Source organism: Lepidochelys kempii, chromosome 4, assembly GCF_965140265.1.
Source record: "Lepidochelys kempii isolate rLepKem1 chromosome 4, rLepKem1.hap2, whole genome shotgun sequence".
Lineage (NCBI taxonomy): Eukaryota > Metazoa > Chordata > Testudines > Cheloniidae > Lepidochelys > Lepidochelys kempii.
Window position 1 is genome coordinate 108,363,552 of NC_133259.1, and position 16,132 is coordinate 108,379,683.

At 40.8% G+C, this 16,132-nt stretch overlaps 1 protein-coding gene across 13 annotated transcripts in view; it reads right to left on the bottom strand.

Annotated features, from left to right (window-relative positions):
• The window catches only part of SLIT2 (slit guidance ligand 2), a 424,049-nt gene that overhangs the window by 18,642 nt on the left and 389,275 nt on the right, over positions 1–16,132 (bottom strand). For all 13 annotated transcript variants that reach the window (XM_073342407.1, XM_073342403.1, XM_073342401.1 and 10 more), the window contains 5 exons: positions 15,085–15,178; positions 12,492–12,629; positions 12,157–12,397; positions 11,632–11,762; positions 1,796–1,950 (listed from right to left, as the gene is read on the bottom strand). In XM_073342407.1, coding sequence (XP_073198508.1) covers positions 1,796–1,950; positions 11,632–11,762; positions 12,157–12,397; positions 12,492–12,629; positions 15,085–15,178 — 759 coding nt within the window. The remainder of the gene's footprint in view (positions 1–1,795; positions 1,951–11,631; positions 11,763–12,156; positions 12,398–12,491; positions 12,630–15,084; positions 15,179–16,132) is intronic.

Below are 16,132 nucleotides of genomic sequence, written 5' to 3' on the forward strand. Positions count from 1 at the left end.
CTAACGGTACTGATGTGGGAGTCTTAGCAGAATTTTTTTTATCATAATGCAATACCGATGAATCTGCGGCATCCAGTATCGATACCAACATGGTGCTCAGAAAACAGTGGTAGTCACCTGAGGTAGAGGGGGTAGAACTGCTGCAGAGGAACACAATCCCACAATCTCTGATGACTCACAGTACCAATGTGATTTTGAAGGCGTTAATTTAGGCACTATGACTGTTAGCTTTCCTCTTGGCTAGTACTGGGGATGATGACCACAGATTTTTGCTCCTTCCTATATCTTGGGCAGCAGGAGGGCCTCTGACTTACCCAAAGAGGATTAAGGAGAAGGATCAGAAGGCCTAACCCCTGGAATGATGTCTTGTAGCCACAGCACTTGCTGAACCTGCTTTTGAAGCAGGAGGACAGTTTCTGAAGAGGGACCTCAGAGTGAGAGACATGTCTTATTGAATTTTCCATCAGAAAGAATTTCAAGTGGGTGCCATGAGCTTTCTGTGTACATTTAGAAAAATAATTACAAATAGCACACTTGTTTGGGATATGAGACTCCCCTAAAGAAAAACAGGCATTTCCTATGTGCACCACTGGCAGGCACAGCTGTCTTGCAGGCAGGGCAAATTTTAAAGCCTGGAGGCCTATTCTCAACCATTGGACCTACTTCTCCGTATTGAAGTGAGACTCAGAAGAAAAAGGAAAAAGTCCTTTAAAACAAAAGCCAACAGACTTAAATTAAACTTACAGAAACTACAGGAAGACTAAATTAACTAAGTAATTGCAAACTCTGATCCTATCTCAGAGCTGCAAGGAAGCAAGACAACACTCTGGCTCTAACTCGTTATCATGGGTGGTGAAGAGGAACAATGGCATTGGGAGTGCTCTGCCTTTTATAACTTTGCTGTAGGGGCATATGGGTGTCCATGGCACATGAGCAGCCCCAAAGGACACTGTTGGTTTAAAGATTCTGGGCTCGTGCGCATGGGGCACACATACCGACAGTGAGTTCCGTTGAGGACAAACGCTCAAAAAACCCCACAATTTCAGTTATCTTCACAAGAGTCTGTGTCCATTTAAAAAATATTTCTTATTGAAAAAAGTACTAACATAGTATGTACAGTATGAAAGCAAGAACCGTCACAACCTTTTACCATGTAAGTCCCCCACCGTTCCTTCTGTTTTTGCCTAACGTCTTCTCTCCCTGTGTCATAGCTCGTATTTAACCTAAATTGTAAGCGCCTCAGGGCAGAAACGGAGGGTGTGATTTTTTCATTGCCTTGCATCTTGCCATCATTTACACGTATGTATATTTACAGTGTGAAGTGAATGTGAAACACCACTGAAACAGAATGATAGCATAAATGACTATTCAAGGTGCTAAGGAGTCAAAAACAGACCCCTGTGGCTTGTCTACGAAATGCTATGCATTTTCCAGTCCTGTTTAAAACTAAATAGTAATAGGAAAAGCATAATTATAAAATATTGCACTGTGGATCACATCCTTACTTTCAGAAAACAACAGTTATGAGCTACCAAGAACTCTCTGGTCCTTCAGCTACACTCCTCCTAGAGCAATCGAGTATTTACTTTTAGATTATTATGTAGGATCATCTACTGCTGAATTTGAATCATCTACTACTACAGTTAACAATGAGACTATTTCAGCATTAATTGCCCTGAGAGTCATCTTTCAGAATTAACCCAGTGAAGTGGCCCTTTACTATGCTTTTGTCAATGCATATTTCCAGAGTACATTTGCTATAACATCTCTAATAAAAAACAATAAGTTCCCCTACCTCCTACATAAAGTGGGGAGTCAACATTCAGAGTTGATTGCTTAGACAAGTTGGTAATGATCTTGGGGCTTCCTCCATCAACAGACAAAGACAGAATCTGATCCATGGCTAGCAGCTCCACTATATGGAAATTCCCATCATTTATTGTCTCAACGCTGCAACAAACAAAAAAAAAGTTTTAAAACATTTGAATCTTGGTTAGAATTTCCTTGACCTTCTGTCCTGTAAACAGTATATAGCTTCAGAGCAAAACTTCCCCAGTAACGTAATCTTCTAACAACTAGATTTTAAGTAAAGATGTGAAGTCATGCTTATTAACAGATAATAAATTGTATTACTATTTCTGTAGCATTGTAGTATTGGTACTAGTATATTTTACATATTAATGGCACCTTTCAGTCTGAAGTATTCCCAAAAGAGTTTACTAACTATATACATAGAACTTCAACCAGACAGAATGTGCCACAAGATCATGCAAAGTGAACACCACTATTCTTTTAAAATCTTAATTGAAAAAACAAAACAAAATGAAACTCCAGTGATGAAAACAGTATTCCATTTATTTATCTTGAACGAGTTAAGAGCTGAGTTGACACCAGTGAGATTTGAGCTTATTGTTCCAGAGAATCGGGGCTGTGTCTACACTTAGGATTTACAGACATACTCCCATCACTGGGGCTCCAGGTGTACCTGGAGCGTGGGGCATGATTTCCAGCTCAAGTAGACATACTCACGCTAGCATGCTACAATAACAGTGTAGCTGCAGTAGTACTGTCAGCTGTAGCAACATGGGCTAGCTTCCCCAAGTACATACTCATAGGGTTTGGCAGGCTTGTAATCAGGGGGGCTAGTCTGTGTTGACACTTGCCAGTGTCCATAGTATAGTTGCTATGCTACTATTTTTAGTGTGCTAGCTTGATGAGGGCTAGTGTGAGTATCTGCTTGACATGGGAATCACAGCTCCAGCTCCAAGTGTAGATGCAGCCTTTCACAGCTCCGTTTCTCCTAGCAATAGAGTAAGTGCTATGGTAGACTAGGCATGGATATATTTATGCATTTTTCCTCTACCTAACACAGTGACATGGTGGTAAAAAAGTGTTTGCGCATGTCTGCATCATGCCTTCTTTCCTTGCTAGCATGGTGAGAGAATGTCTGACAGTGTAGACAAGGCCTTCCCATTTCAACCCTGAGGTTTAGATGTCTACAATGGAATAAGCACTTTCTGGCAGGTGGAGGAGAGACGGCTGTGCTACATATGAAAAAGTAAAATGACAGTGCTCTAGATTCCCACATGGCAAGGTCTAATGTTCTGACCAGTGCACGTATATATCAGGTAAGATGTGCACAATAATACTGCTTTTCTTCATATATATATATATATAAAACTTGAGGTTTTCAAACTGACTGACAGAAAGAAGACTAAAAATATCACAGCTCTATGTGCAGAGATAAGAAATGCACCACTAACTTTCATTTAACATATTTTGATGTTTTCAGGAACAAGATGGTGCCAGGTTGAACAATGCACATCACTATTTGCTGGAGACAACCAAGAGAAAGCAATAATATTGTGCACATCTTACTTCTTGGGAAGTCGATAAAGACATGTAATTTAAGAACGTATCAACCCCGCATGAAGTACAGATCAAAACGATGAATGTAACACTGAATACAAGTCTTCATAGCAAGCAATTATATAGGTAAGGATATATAAAACAGAATATTTAAAGTGAAAAGCCGTTTCCTAAGAATGAATACCAACAAGATCTGGATTAAACTTCTATTTACTGGTGAAAACCTACTGCAGAAAGCACCTTGTACAGTAACACCTTGTCACCTTGTACAGTAACTGTAGTTCTTTAAGATGTGTACCATTATGGGTGCTCCACTTCAGGTGCTTTGCCCACCAGGCAACTTCAATCGGAGATTTTAGGTAGCACTGCCTGTTCAGCCCACGCATGCACCCTACACAGCCTTGTGCTCCGCACCGAGGCTATACAGAGCTGCAAGGGCAAACCACCCTCGGTTCCTTCTCTTTTGCAAAGCTCCATAGTGGAAACTCCAAAGCAGAGGGGAAGGAGGGCAGGTAGTGGACCACACATGGAGACATACATCTCAAAGAACTACAATTACTGTACAGGGTGAGTAACCTCTTCTTCTTCCTCCTCCTCGAGTAGCGTCCCTAGGGGTACTCCACTTCGGGTGACTACCAAGCAGTACTCACTGAGGGCGGGAGAAACTCTGGAATTGAGTCCAAACTGAATGTACTATAGTATGGCCAAACACAGCATCTGAAGCTGAGTTGTGGATTACAGCATAATGTTTCAAAAGAGTGTGTCTGGAGGTCCAAGTTGCAGCTCTATAGATCTCAGCAATGGGAACATTCTTAAGACCACAGAAGTAGAAAGGGATCTTGCTGAATGAGCTAGGATCCTATAAGGTGGTTGAAGGTTATTAGATTGAGAACAAGAGATAATGCATCCAGATACCCATCTAGAGAGTCTTGATTGGAAATTAAGGATCCCTTAGACCTGTCAGCAAGAGACACAAACAACCTGGAAGATTTTCTAAATGGTTTAGTCCTGTTCAGGTAAAAAGCTTATGCCTTCTTGACATCGAGTGTATGCAGTACCACATCCTCCCTTAGTCCAGTGTGGTTTAGGGAAGGAAACTGGAAGATGAATGGTCTGGTTAATATGGAACTCAGATGACACCTTCGGTAAGAATCTGGGGTGTGGCTGTAGTGTAACCTTATCCTTGAAGAATACTGTGAAGTGATGATATACCGTTAGAGCCCCTATCTCTCCAACTCAGATGTACTGGTTACCATGAAGGGCATTTTCATTGATAAGTTAAGTATAGAAAAGGTTGCCATTGGCTCAAAGGGAGGTTTCATAGGCATCTAAGCAGCAAATTAAGGTCCTAAATCTGGGTAAGATGTTTGACTAGTGGGAAGAGATTCCTCAAACCCTTGAGAAACCTTACCATCACTGGATCTGCAAAAGCTGAGAAACCTTCCCCCCAGGGAATGAAAGGTTGTAATGGCGAGCAATTGTACACTCAAAGAACTCGAAGACAGCCACATCATCTTTAATTCAAGAAAGGTGTCTTAGACCACACCAGTGTCTGAATCTTGTCCATTGCTGTAGATAAACATTACAGGTAGATCACTTCCTACCCTTTTCACTTCTTCAGAACAGGGTGTTTTTAACCCCACAAACCATCAATAAGTCATGCTTTGAGGCAAAGAACTCGGAGGCTGGGGTAAAGAATATGTCTGGCATCCTGAGAGAGAAGATGAGGGATAGCCTGGAGGGTGATTAGTTGCCAAGTGGATGAGGTAAGGAAACCATGCTTGTAGCAGGTATGTCTGAAACACCAGCGTAACTCTGGCCTTGTCTTACCTTATTTTGATCAACACCTTTAACATTAGAGGTGGTGTGGAAAATGCATATAACAGACCTCACATCCAATGAAGGAGAAAGGCATCTCCCAGTGAGTGGTGACCTAGTCCCAGTCTCAAACAAATGGGAACACTTCCTGTTCTTAGCAGTGGAAGAGGTCTACCTGCAGAATGCCCCAACATTCTAACGGCATTTTGGATTGTATAAGTAGGGGCATTGCCAGCAGATCGAGGGATGTGATTGTTTCCCTCTATTTGACACTGGTGAGGCCTCATCTGGAGTACTGTGTCTAGTTTTGGGCCCCACTCTACAAGAAGGATGTGGAAAAATTGGAAAGCGTCCAGTGGAGGGCAACAAAAATGATTAGGGGACTGGAACACATGACTTATGAGGAGAGGCTGAGGGAACTGGGATTGTTTAGTCTGCGGAAGAGAAGAATGAGGGGGGATTTGACAGCTGCTTTCAACTATCTGAAAGGGAATTCCAAAGAGGATGGATCTAGACTGTTCTTAGTGGTAACAGATGACAGAACAAGGAGTAATGGTCTCAAGCTGCAGTGGGGGAGGTTTAGGTTGGACATTAGGAAAAACTTTTTCACTAGGAGGGTGGTGAAGCACTGGAATGCGTTACCTAGGGAGGTGGTGGAATCTCCTTCCTTAGAGGTTTTTAACGTCAGGCTTGACAACGCCCTGGCTGGGATGATTTAGTTGGCGATTAGGTCCTGCTTTGAGCAGGGGGTTGGACTAGATGACCTCCTGAGGTCCCTTCCAACCCTGATATTCTATGAACACTGAAATATGCAATGGAGAATAAGGAGATCTATTTCTCATTCACAATCCTGAGAGAAATGTCTGCTGAGGGCATCTGCAGTTATGTATTGAACAATCAGAAGGTATGCTGCTGAGATGTGGGTTTGATTGAGTATGTACCAATTCCAAAGTCTCACTGCTCCAGTGCAGAGGAAGGGTCATCTCACTCCCCCTTCTTGGTTGATATAAAACATTCATGTCATATTGTCTGTTATGATCTTTACATATTTGCCTGTGATCAATGACAGAAAATAGAGAGTCATTCCTGATTGCCCCGAGTTCCATTAAGTTGATGTGTAGAGGGGTCTTACGAGATGACCACCTGCCCCGAGCAGTGTGTGTCAAGACGTGCTCCCCAAGCACAGAGATACATGTCTTGCTATTACAACTGTCGGGGACAGTTGAGTAAAGGATGGTCCTGTGCAAATGTTGTCAGGGTCTTTCCACCAATTGAGATTAGTCTGTTCAAGCTGTATTTGCTTAGAGAATAAAGAGTTCAGCGTGACCCCTGCAGGCACTGCAAGTGTAACATTGCCTGGCTTATTACAAAAGTACCAGCTGCCACATGCCCCAACAATTGGAGACTGATGTAGGTTTTTGAGTGATGTTTGGGGCCTGACTTGAATTGTGGTGACTAAATTCAATAGGGTTATAAACCTGTGCTTTGGGAGGCAGGCTCTGGCTGTTATCGCACTGAGGTAAGCTCCTGTGAACTCCAATCTTTGCAATGGGGTCAAAGTGGACTTAACTGAAGTCCCAGTTTGAGAAACAGTGATATGGCCTTCTGAGTAGCCAACAAGGTCTTGTAAGAACACCCCTTCAGCAGAATGCCCCAATTGTTGAGATATGGGAATATTAGCATTATTTTTCTGTGAAGGTAGGACTCTTGGCCCTGATTCTTCCAGGCTTCCCCAGCCATGCCCCAGCTCCACCCTGTCTGTCCCTCCTCCAAATCAGGCCAGCTCTCCAAGCCTACACAGGGGTGATGTGCATCTTAGCTATTTATTTTCTGGATTTCAGATGTCTACCTTTCTGTTACTTTCATTCCCACCTCAGATCCCAACTCACATGGAAGGGCAGGGCAAAGGGGTCAGACTTCCCAAGTGGAGCAGGTCCCCTGGTTTCCAGAACACACAGCAGGCAGGGAGAAGGGCTCAGATCCTTCTAGAAGGGTAGGGTTCCCCCATATCCCAGCACACAGACAGAAGGGGAGAATTCAGTGCTGACAGTTCCCCCGCATCCCTAAACCCCCATCTTCCCGTGCTACCCCTCACATTCTCCAACCGTTCCTGTTTTAACCCCTCCCCCATACCTGAACTCCCTCCCCTACCACCTATTCCCATTTATCTTCCCCATTATACACCCATCCCTTGCTGCCTACCCCATTACTACCTACCCTTGCATCCCAATCACCCCTTCCCTCCCAGTGGGCATTCACAGTTGTGATAAGGAGGATAGGGAGAAGGACTCAAGCCCACCCAGAACAACAAGCTCTTTGAACCTGGTTCTCGTTGGGGGGGAGGAGAGAGGGGGCTGACTGCCATAGATGGACAGGGAGCCTGGCAAACACAGGAAGTCAGGGAGCGGGACTCAGACACCCCTGGAGGGCAGTGATACCCAGACTGCTGTTCACATGAGGAGGTAAGAAGAGGGGATCAGACCAGGCAAACCCCCTTCAGAACCTGGCTATCATAAGGAGGGCAGGGTCACACCCCTGTAGGTGGGTTGCGAGCTCCCAGATCATGGCACACACATAGGAGAGGAATGTGGGGCTCACAGGCACCTTGCCCCTATTCTCCTCCAGTCCCCCGTCACTCACCCATGTATCCCCTTTTCCAGTGCCCCACCCTCTCCACTCCCACTCCCCATAGTCTCCATCCTGTCCCCATCACCTGATTCCCTAACCCTCTCCCCCATATTCCTTCATCACTCTCCCCTCCCAGCAAGCATTTGCTGTGTAGTTTATTTTCTTTTTAAATAATGGTTTCAGCACCTTCTGAATGTTCTGCTGTACTCATATTACATTTCCCCAAACTAAACATCCTCTTTTGATAGAGGTAGAGTGGAGCAACGGGCCTGTTTTTTTTACTTAGATTTCTGTCATAGGTGCCTGGGGTGGTGCTTGGATTAGATGACCATGATATATCTTCAGAACCACCCAGGTACTGTGATGTATAGGTAGTTTTCCAGATAGTTAGCCTCTCTCTCTCTCTCTCTGTGCACATACTTGACGTACCTAATTGAAGAAACAAACCCCTTTTCAAATAGCATTTTAATTTGATTTCCCCCCACACAGCTGGTGGGCACGATGCACTCTGTCAGGGTAACCCTTGAGCATCTGAGTCCCTAGTGCTATGATCTGAGTTTGAACACTATCTGTGAGCAAAAAAAGGTCACCGTAATCTATTAGCTTTAAGAAAAGCTGTTTTTTTCCAAGTGCTATATCTTGACCCTTGGGCAAATGGTGCCAAATGTGGATCACTAGCAGAACCCTGAACTTTCAAAAGGCACAGCAAATGTCAATCTGATTAACTGTATGGGTTTTAAAGCACTTAGAAGAGATGAGCTTTCAACAGAATGCTAATTTCCTCCCAAGCCTTCTCCCTTACAGTCAACAACCCCTTCATATGTAAATCCCTTCAAAAATTCACTTCTCCCATCTCAGCTATTAGAAGTGAGAGGGAAGGAAGATTAACATCACCAGCACCATCAAAAAAATATATCAAGATGCTTTCATGCTTTGCTGAGCAACCCCATTATCTTACTGCCCTTGTCCTCCTCCTCTCCTCCCCCTTCTTCACTGTCTGTCTGTGATCTTCACATATCATGTAATTCAGAATGTATACTCTTTGAGGAGAGATTTGTGTTCTGTGAGGTAGCAACGTTGCTGTAAAAATATTTTATTTTGATGGAACAGTCACACAAGTTATTTTTTATTATTATTAATGTTACAATGTTTCATTTAAATTGCTGCAATTCAATTTGAGATCTTTTGAGTAATGGTTCTTCAAAGCATCTCTCCTCTCTCTCAGGCTATGTCTATACTTATAGCAGCGTGCAGAGTACAGACATTGCATGCCAGGCTAGTACAAGTATAACTAGCAGTATAGATGGTGAGCAGAGTGCCCTACATTTCTGAACCTGCAGGGTATACACTCTACATGGCTCTCTACATGCCCAAGCAATAACTCCCACGTTAGCAGTGTAGTGTCCTGGTGCTGGAACCTTGCCTGGCTCCCTCCCTCCTACCAGAGCTTTTTCTTGCCATAGTGAAAGCGCAGAGCTGTCCCTTGGGTAAGGCGAATCGGGGCAAGTGCTCCAGGCCCTGCACTTTGGGGGGCCCCATGGCCAGTGTGATTGGCCGGTGCGGTCAGTCCCGGAAGAGACAAGTCTGTCACTTCCAGCCCAGGTCCCACACCTCCCCAGGAACGGCTGTGGTGAAAGGTTCCCGCAGCAGGGAGCTGTGAGAGCCTTTCCCCACTCCCTTCCCCCCACCAGAGCTTTTCCTCACCACAGTGAAAGGCTATGTCAGTGCAGAGCTACCAGAGCCTTTCCCAATGGTGTGAAGTTACGTGAGAAATCCCTGTACTCTGCACACCACTGAAAGGGTAGACAGAGCCTGTAAGACTGAAATGCACAGGTAAAATAAGATAGTGCAAGAAATACTGCATAAAATGTACAGAATAGATGACAGGATATAAATTTTTAATATGGAAAGAGCTACAGGCGATGGCTTAAAGGTTTTAAGCAAGTCAGAATGCAAATAACTGGAAATGAAATGCAGCCTGGGTTGTTGATTGCTTTCAAAGGTAGCTGGTAAGCCCAATAAATATAAATTGAAGAAAAACAATCTCTGTTAATTCCCATTCCTACCCATACAAGGACCTAATCTCAGTTTCTTTTCAACATTATTCCAGATAAAAGGATTATCATCTTATTTTGAACCGTAGATTCACAGGGAAACAAGGAATTTGTTGCATCCAATTCTAACAATCATGTTTTTAAAACCTACCTTGATTCTTTTATAAATGTAAGTCCTATTTTTATTCAATTTAGTTAAATGCACACATTTGAAATATGAAATATTACTCCCACAAATTATGGTATTTCATCAGAACTATAAACAAAATGCCATAAATAAGTCTGACATTAGAACGGAAGTAATGTCCAAATAGTTACTGTTTAAGGCATGCTACTTTTTATGGTTAAAAAACACATTGTATGTTATAAGGACTGTTTTTGAGTGGAATACATAGGAATTATCTTAGTTCCCTTGATATTATTGCCTAACAAAATGTAGCATTATTTCTCTAGAGAAAACATTTAGGTTTTTAATTTTGTTTTGCCATTTGAGGGAAATTTTTGAACTTGTCATTTATTTTAAATAAAATGCCCACTACAAAATGTAAAATAAGTGACAGCTTCTACAATTTCCATCAAATGTATGACTGTATTGTACACCACATAAATGTGGTCATAATAATCATCAGTAGGAGCTAAGTCAATACTGCAAAACTAAACCAAAGCAAAAAGATCATAAGGGTTCAACGCAGATTTAAAATGAGTTTGCTTTAGTTGTGTTCACACCCCTTTTGTGTTTCCTTTCTGAAAACGCTGAAAAGATTTTGTCTGGTAAGAATGCTTTGAAAAGCTTTCTCAGGATTCTATGCTGCTGGCTTTTGGGTGGTTTCAGTGAGGGAAGATTCTTTGCAGCCTGTTTAACTGGTTTGGTGTGGACTCAACCTAAGTACCAGCTCAGCTCTTACATTTGCACCTGGGAGCTTTCTTGGTGGTGGTAGTTGGGGTCAAATAATGGCAAAATCTTTTGGCCTTTTGCTTCCCCTTGCAGTGTCAATCTGCCAATTCTGAGGAAAGAGGGGGTGCTGCTCTATGGTGCTTCCCCATGAACTTTCCTCAGAAACCTAGAAGATTGATATTTTTGAAGATAGTCATTCTGAGGAGGAAAAACCTCAAAGCCAATGAAGAAAATTAGAAAAATGTCATTTAAAATAGTCCAAAAATTCTATGGAAAGCTTATTACAAAAGGAAATGTGGAGCCAGTGTCTGCACAGGTTTGGAAACAGAGGAAAATTCTTTCTCAGAGCTGGTCCTAAACCCTGGCTCATAACCAAAGATCTAGTTTGCCTCCAGTTGCTAATGGAGGGAAATGCCCCACTATAGAGGCATGTCTGACACGGAGAACACAGAGAAATTGCAATTTCACTTTTGTTTATGGAGTTTCAGGTGATTCAAGTAACACTAACTTTTAGGTCACACTACAGACTAGGAAATCACCTGTGAAGAAGAATAAAAGAGAAAGATTGTTTGCATGTATTTGTTCTAAAAAACAAAGAAGTGTAAATATCTTGCAGAAACTTATCCTTTTGTTTCAGTTTAACACATACCATTCTATATACCATTTTTCATATTAAGGTAATTTTCCAATTGAAATTATGTGCTTAAAGTAGTAGTAGTCTTTCAATTCCATAAAGTCTGACACTACATTCTGTCAAAAAATATTCCTTCTTCTAAATGTCTCCTGCAAAATCTGACTTTAGACCCCAGACAGCAGGAGATCATACACTTTTTGTCTTGAACTGTAATTTATTGTATTTCAGTTCACCTGTAAATGGCAGATGCTGGATAAGATCCTGTGTCATAACTGACCCTCACTCGACCACGATACAGCTCCACTGCTATATGATCTCTGTCACCTTTGTACAGCAGGATTCCACTGTCTTCATCTGTGGCAATCTAGTGAAAAAAGAAACACTAATTTATAAGGAAATGAATCCAAATAAACCTGACATGCTAAATGGGTTGCACTCATTCCCATGGCCATTACCAATATTTCTTTCTTTGTTAACAAACTCTGATTGGGATAGTCAGATAATAAAAATCATTTTTTCCTACCAGTTATCCATCAGTTGTGATGCTAATTTCACTGGTGATTCTAGTTCTCTGTAGGTCAGAGGGTCTAAAGTTTTTAACTGACCTAATGACAACTTTTATATGTATGCATTTGTTTTATATGTATGCATTTCTCCCCCATGATACATGATCAGGACACATGCCAACTTGCAGTGATTTATGGTGAAGAAAATGACCATGACTCAAGATCGGTTCTTGCCAATCTACCCCTTCTTACCTGCAGAGTGATGTTGGTCTGAGGGTGGACCTTGCTTGAAGGAATTTGCAAGTAGGATTCTTTGTTCACAAAGTTTATGCTGACCAGCTTTTCGCATTTGTCACCCTGGTAACCTGACAAACACTGACATATCGGTTCATTTACTTTTATGATGCACTGAGCTCCATTCTGACACTCATAGTTATCACAAGGGCTGGTGCGAGGGAGAACCATTGGTGGTGAAAACTCACAAAAAAGGCCACTAAATACAAACACAAAAACCAGTATTTCAGACAAAATCACCCCGTGGTATGATAAAAATATAAATGTTTGTCCTGTCTTCAAGTCTCTCTCACCTGTAACCTTCTGGGCATATACATGTATACCCATTCACTGCATCAGTACACTGTGCTCCATTTTTACACTTGTTGTCTTGACAGTCATCATAGTCAATATTACAGTGTTCTCCTACATATCCAGGTGTGCAATCACATCTATTGAACAGGAAAGTATATTGGTTAGTACTATGCCTGTCTATAAAAACCATATACGTAAGAAAATGCCAGAGATGTAGTGTTTTATTAACTGATTCTGAAGTGCAGCACTATTTAGAAAATCAATTTTTTGAGTCACATTTTAATACAATGCACTATTAAAATATAACTTTACATGTGTTAAGAGCCTGTATATATTGATTCATTACATCAGAGATCTACAAACTGAGGGGCGCATCCCTTTAGAGGGCACAGAGGAATGTTCAAGGGGGCACCAGCTCTGCGCCTGGCCCCAGTCCTGGCTGCTTGTCCCGTGCCCCCGTCTGCCGGCCTCGGCTCTGATCCCAGTCCTGCCCCACCCCTACCCCCAAATGTGGCCCCAGCCTTGGTCCCTTTTCCCTTGTCCATGTTCCCCCACCCTGGAGCAGGGGCCCCGCTCCCGGCTTTTTTTAAGTTCACTGTCCTTATTCTGCTGCTCTCACTCCTTCCTTTCCTTAGAATCATGAAATCTATCATTTCATGTTCACTTTCATCCAAATTGCCTTCCACTTTCAGATTCATTACCAATTCCCCCTGTTGATCAGAAATAAGTCTAAAACGGCTTCCCTCCTGATTACTGCCTTCACTTTCTGAAACAAAAAGTTGGTCCCAAGAACTTACTGGAAATGTTGTGTTTTGCCATATTACTTTTCCAATAGATATCTGGGTAGTTAAAGTCCCCCATTACTACCAGGTCTTATATTTTACCTTTTACATTGTGGTTACTGATTATCTGATATTATATCAAGTACATTCGGTGAAAATCTTAAAGGACCTCATGAATCAGTCTGACCGTTCTCCTTGGAATATCTGAGTAATGTACATCAACTCAAAATAAGGAAATATGGTAAACTTAGTTGCTGGGAGTCAGAAAAATAGTCCAAGACTTATGTTCTTGTGCAGAATATTTTCTTTGTCAGTTATTAGACAACAATGAATGATGCAACATTGCATTTACACAGGCATGTTAGAATGATCATAACTGTTTTTTTTTAAATTTCTGCTAACAGAATTTAAAAGAACTAACTCTGTTGCCTATGAACCAAAGTGATTGCAGCATGTTTTTTTAATTTTTCTTTAACATAAGAAAATAAAAACGGACTTGAAGTGGTGTATTTTCAATACTGTATGCAGGGCTTTGACAATGCAAATATCATCATTAACGTTAATAGGAGTTCTTCAGTTAAAGCCTCACACATTAAGTTGAAGGAGTGCTCAGAATTATTTAGCTCACAGATCAATGGACAAGATTACAAATCCATACGTGCAATAACACAGCTGTCTAAAAGTTAACTATAAGTTCTCTCTTTTTTCTTTTACGAAACACCTAACTACATCAGTCTTTGTGATCACCTCACTGATTTTGCATTCAGTCTCACACTTTTATGCCTACAACTTGTTTAGAAGTACTGAATTTAAATTTAAATGCCCATAACTCTTTAAATTAGGTCCATCTATATAAATTTATCCAAATCTCTCTTAAGTCTTTTATCTGACAAAAAGAAATGAGTAAATAAAGGAAAAAACGAGTATAAAGCACACTATCAAGTTAAAAAGCTGACTGAGATACATGCTCAAAGCTACTGAGTGTGTTATTTTCTGGTTTAAAATCTCAAAATGTAATATGCAAGTTTTATGTCCTATGTAACAAAGTACAAGAGGCAACAATAGTTTTATTGATTGACCATATGAAAATGAATAAATGCATATAATATAGAACAATGTTCATCAAAATAACTCTTAATATTGTGATCCACTTTCAAATGATCAGCTCCACTGCATGTACATTTGAATATTTCCAAATAAAGTTTGGCTTTTTAAAATAACCTGTTATTTAAAATGTGCTAAGAATATCAATTTTAATGGCAAAAGCTGATTTTGAACACTGTAAAATATGGCACATAAAACAGGTTGCTCATGAATGAAAGTTTAAAGCAGCAGATTTCCTAAATCTACTAATCTAAAGTCCATTGCAATACTTTTTAAGAGTGCATACTAATTAATGTTAATAAGGATGTCTTGTAATTAAAGCTTAGTCTTCCTGGTGATGAACTTCCTTATGTTATAATGGCTTCAATGTGTCTTACTAATAACCTGTCTTGTAATTACTACTCACAAAGCAGTACAATAATCCCCCTTTAATTTAACTTAATTATTCTCTTCACAGTCCAACTTTCCAAAAGGATTTTGTGTAGACTGTCACAGAGAATGAAACTCTCCATTCTTCACTGGTCCTATTTAATCCACACTTCTAAAAAACAGTTAATTCACTAGATACTTTTCTAGTTAATACATGGGTGTACATGAAAACAAATGGGTCAGGTTCTGCCATTGATATGTGATCCTGAAGGGGTGGAGTAGAATAAGAGAATGGTAGAAATAGTGTAGTTGAAATATGACAATATTTTATGCTTACTTGTATCCTTTGGGTGTCAGGATGCACTTTGAGTCATGTTGACAAGGGTTCAAGTCTTGGGCACAGAAATCTAGTTTCTCCTCACACAACTCACCTGCAACATAATATACACAGTCAGTTCAGGGGGAATACCACAATGCCCTGACAATGGCAATAGCAACACTTAATATAATCAGCCACTGTGATTTAAATTGTTAATATTGAAAAATTCTATACTTTATAATATGTAAGCAATTGATATATTCTGATTTTTCCTGATATCCTTCAGGAAACAGCTTCTCCAGACCAGTCTCTCCCATTCAGCCAACAGTATAAATGCAATTTCTTGCACTTATAATTAGGGCTGTCAAGCAATTAAAAAAATTAATTGCGATTAATCGCACTGTTAAACAATAAGAGAATAACATCTATTTAAACATTTTTGGATGCTTTCCACTTTTTTAAATATATTGGTTTCAATTACAACACAGAATACAAAGTGCACAGTGCTCACTTTATATTTATTTTTGACTACAAGTATTTGCACCGTAAAAAACCCAAGAAATAGTATTTTTCAATTCACCTAATACAAGTACTGGAGTGCAATCTCTTTATCATGAAAGTTGAACTTACAAATGTAGAATTATGTACAAAAAACTGCACTAAAAATAAAACAATGTACAATTTTAGAGCCTGCAAGTCTACTCAGCCTACTTCTTGTTCAGCCAATCACTCAGACGAACAAGTGTGTTTACATTTGCAGGAGATAATGTTGTCCACTTCTTGTTTACAATGTCAGCTGACTGTGAGAACAGGCTTTCTTCTCATGGCTGTCTTACAGACGACGTCGCAAGATATTTATGTGCCAGATGTGTTAAAGATTCATATGACCTTTCATGCTTCAACCACCATTCCAGGAGACATGCGTCCATGCTGACGATGGGTTCTGCTTGATAACAATCCAAAGGAGTGCAGACCAATGCATGTTTATTTTCATTATCTGAGTCAGATGCCACCAGCAGAAAGCTGATTTTCTTTTTTGGTGATTTGGGTTCTGTAATTTCTGCAT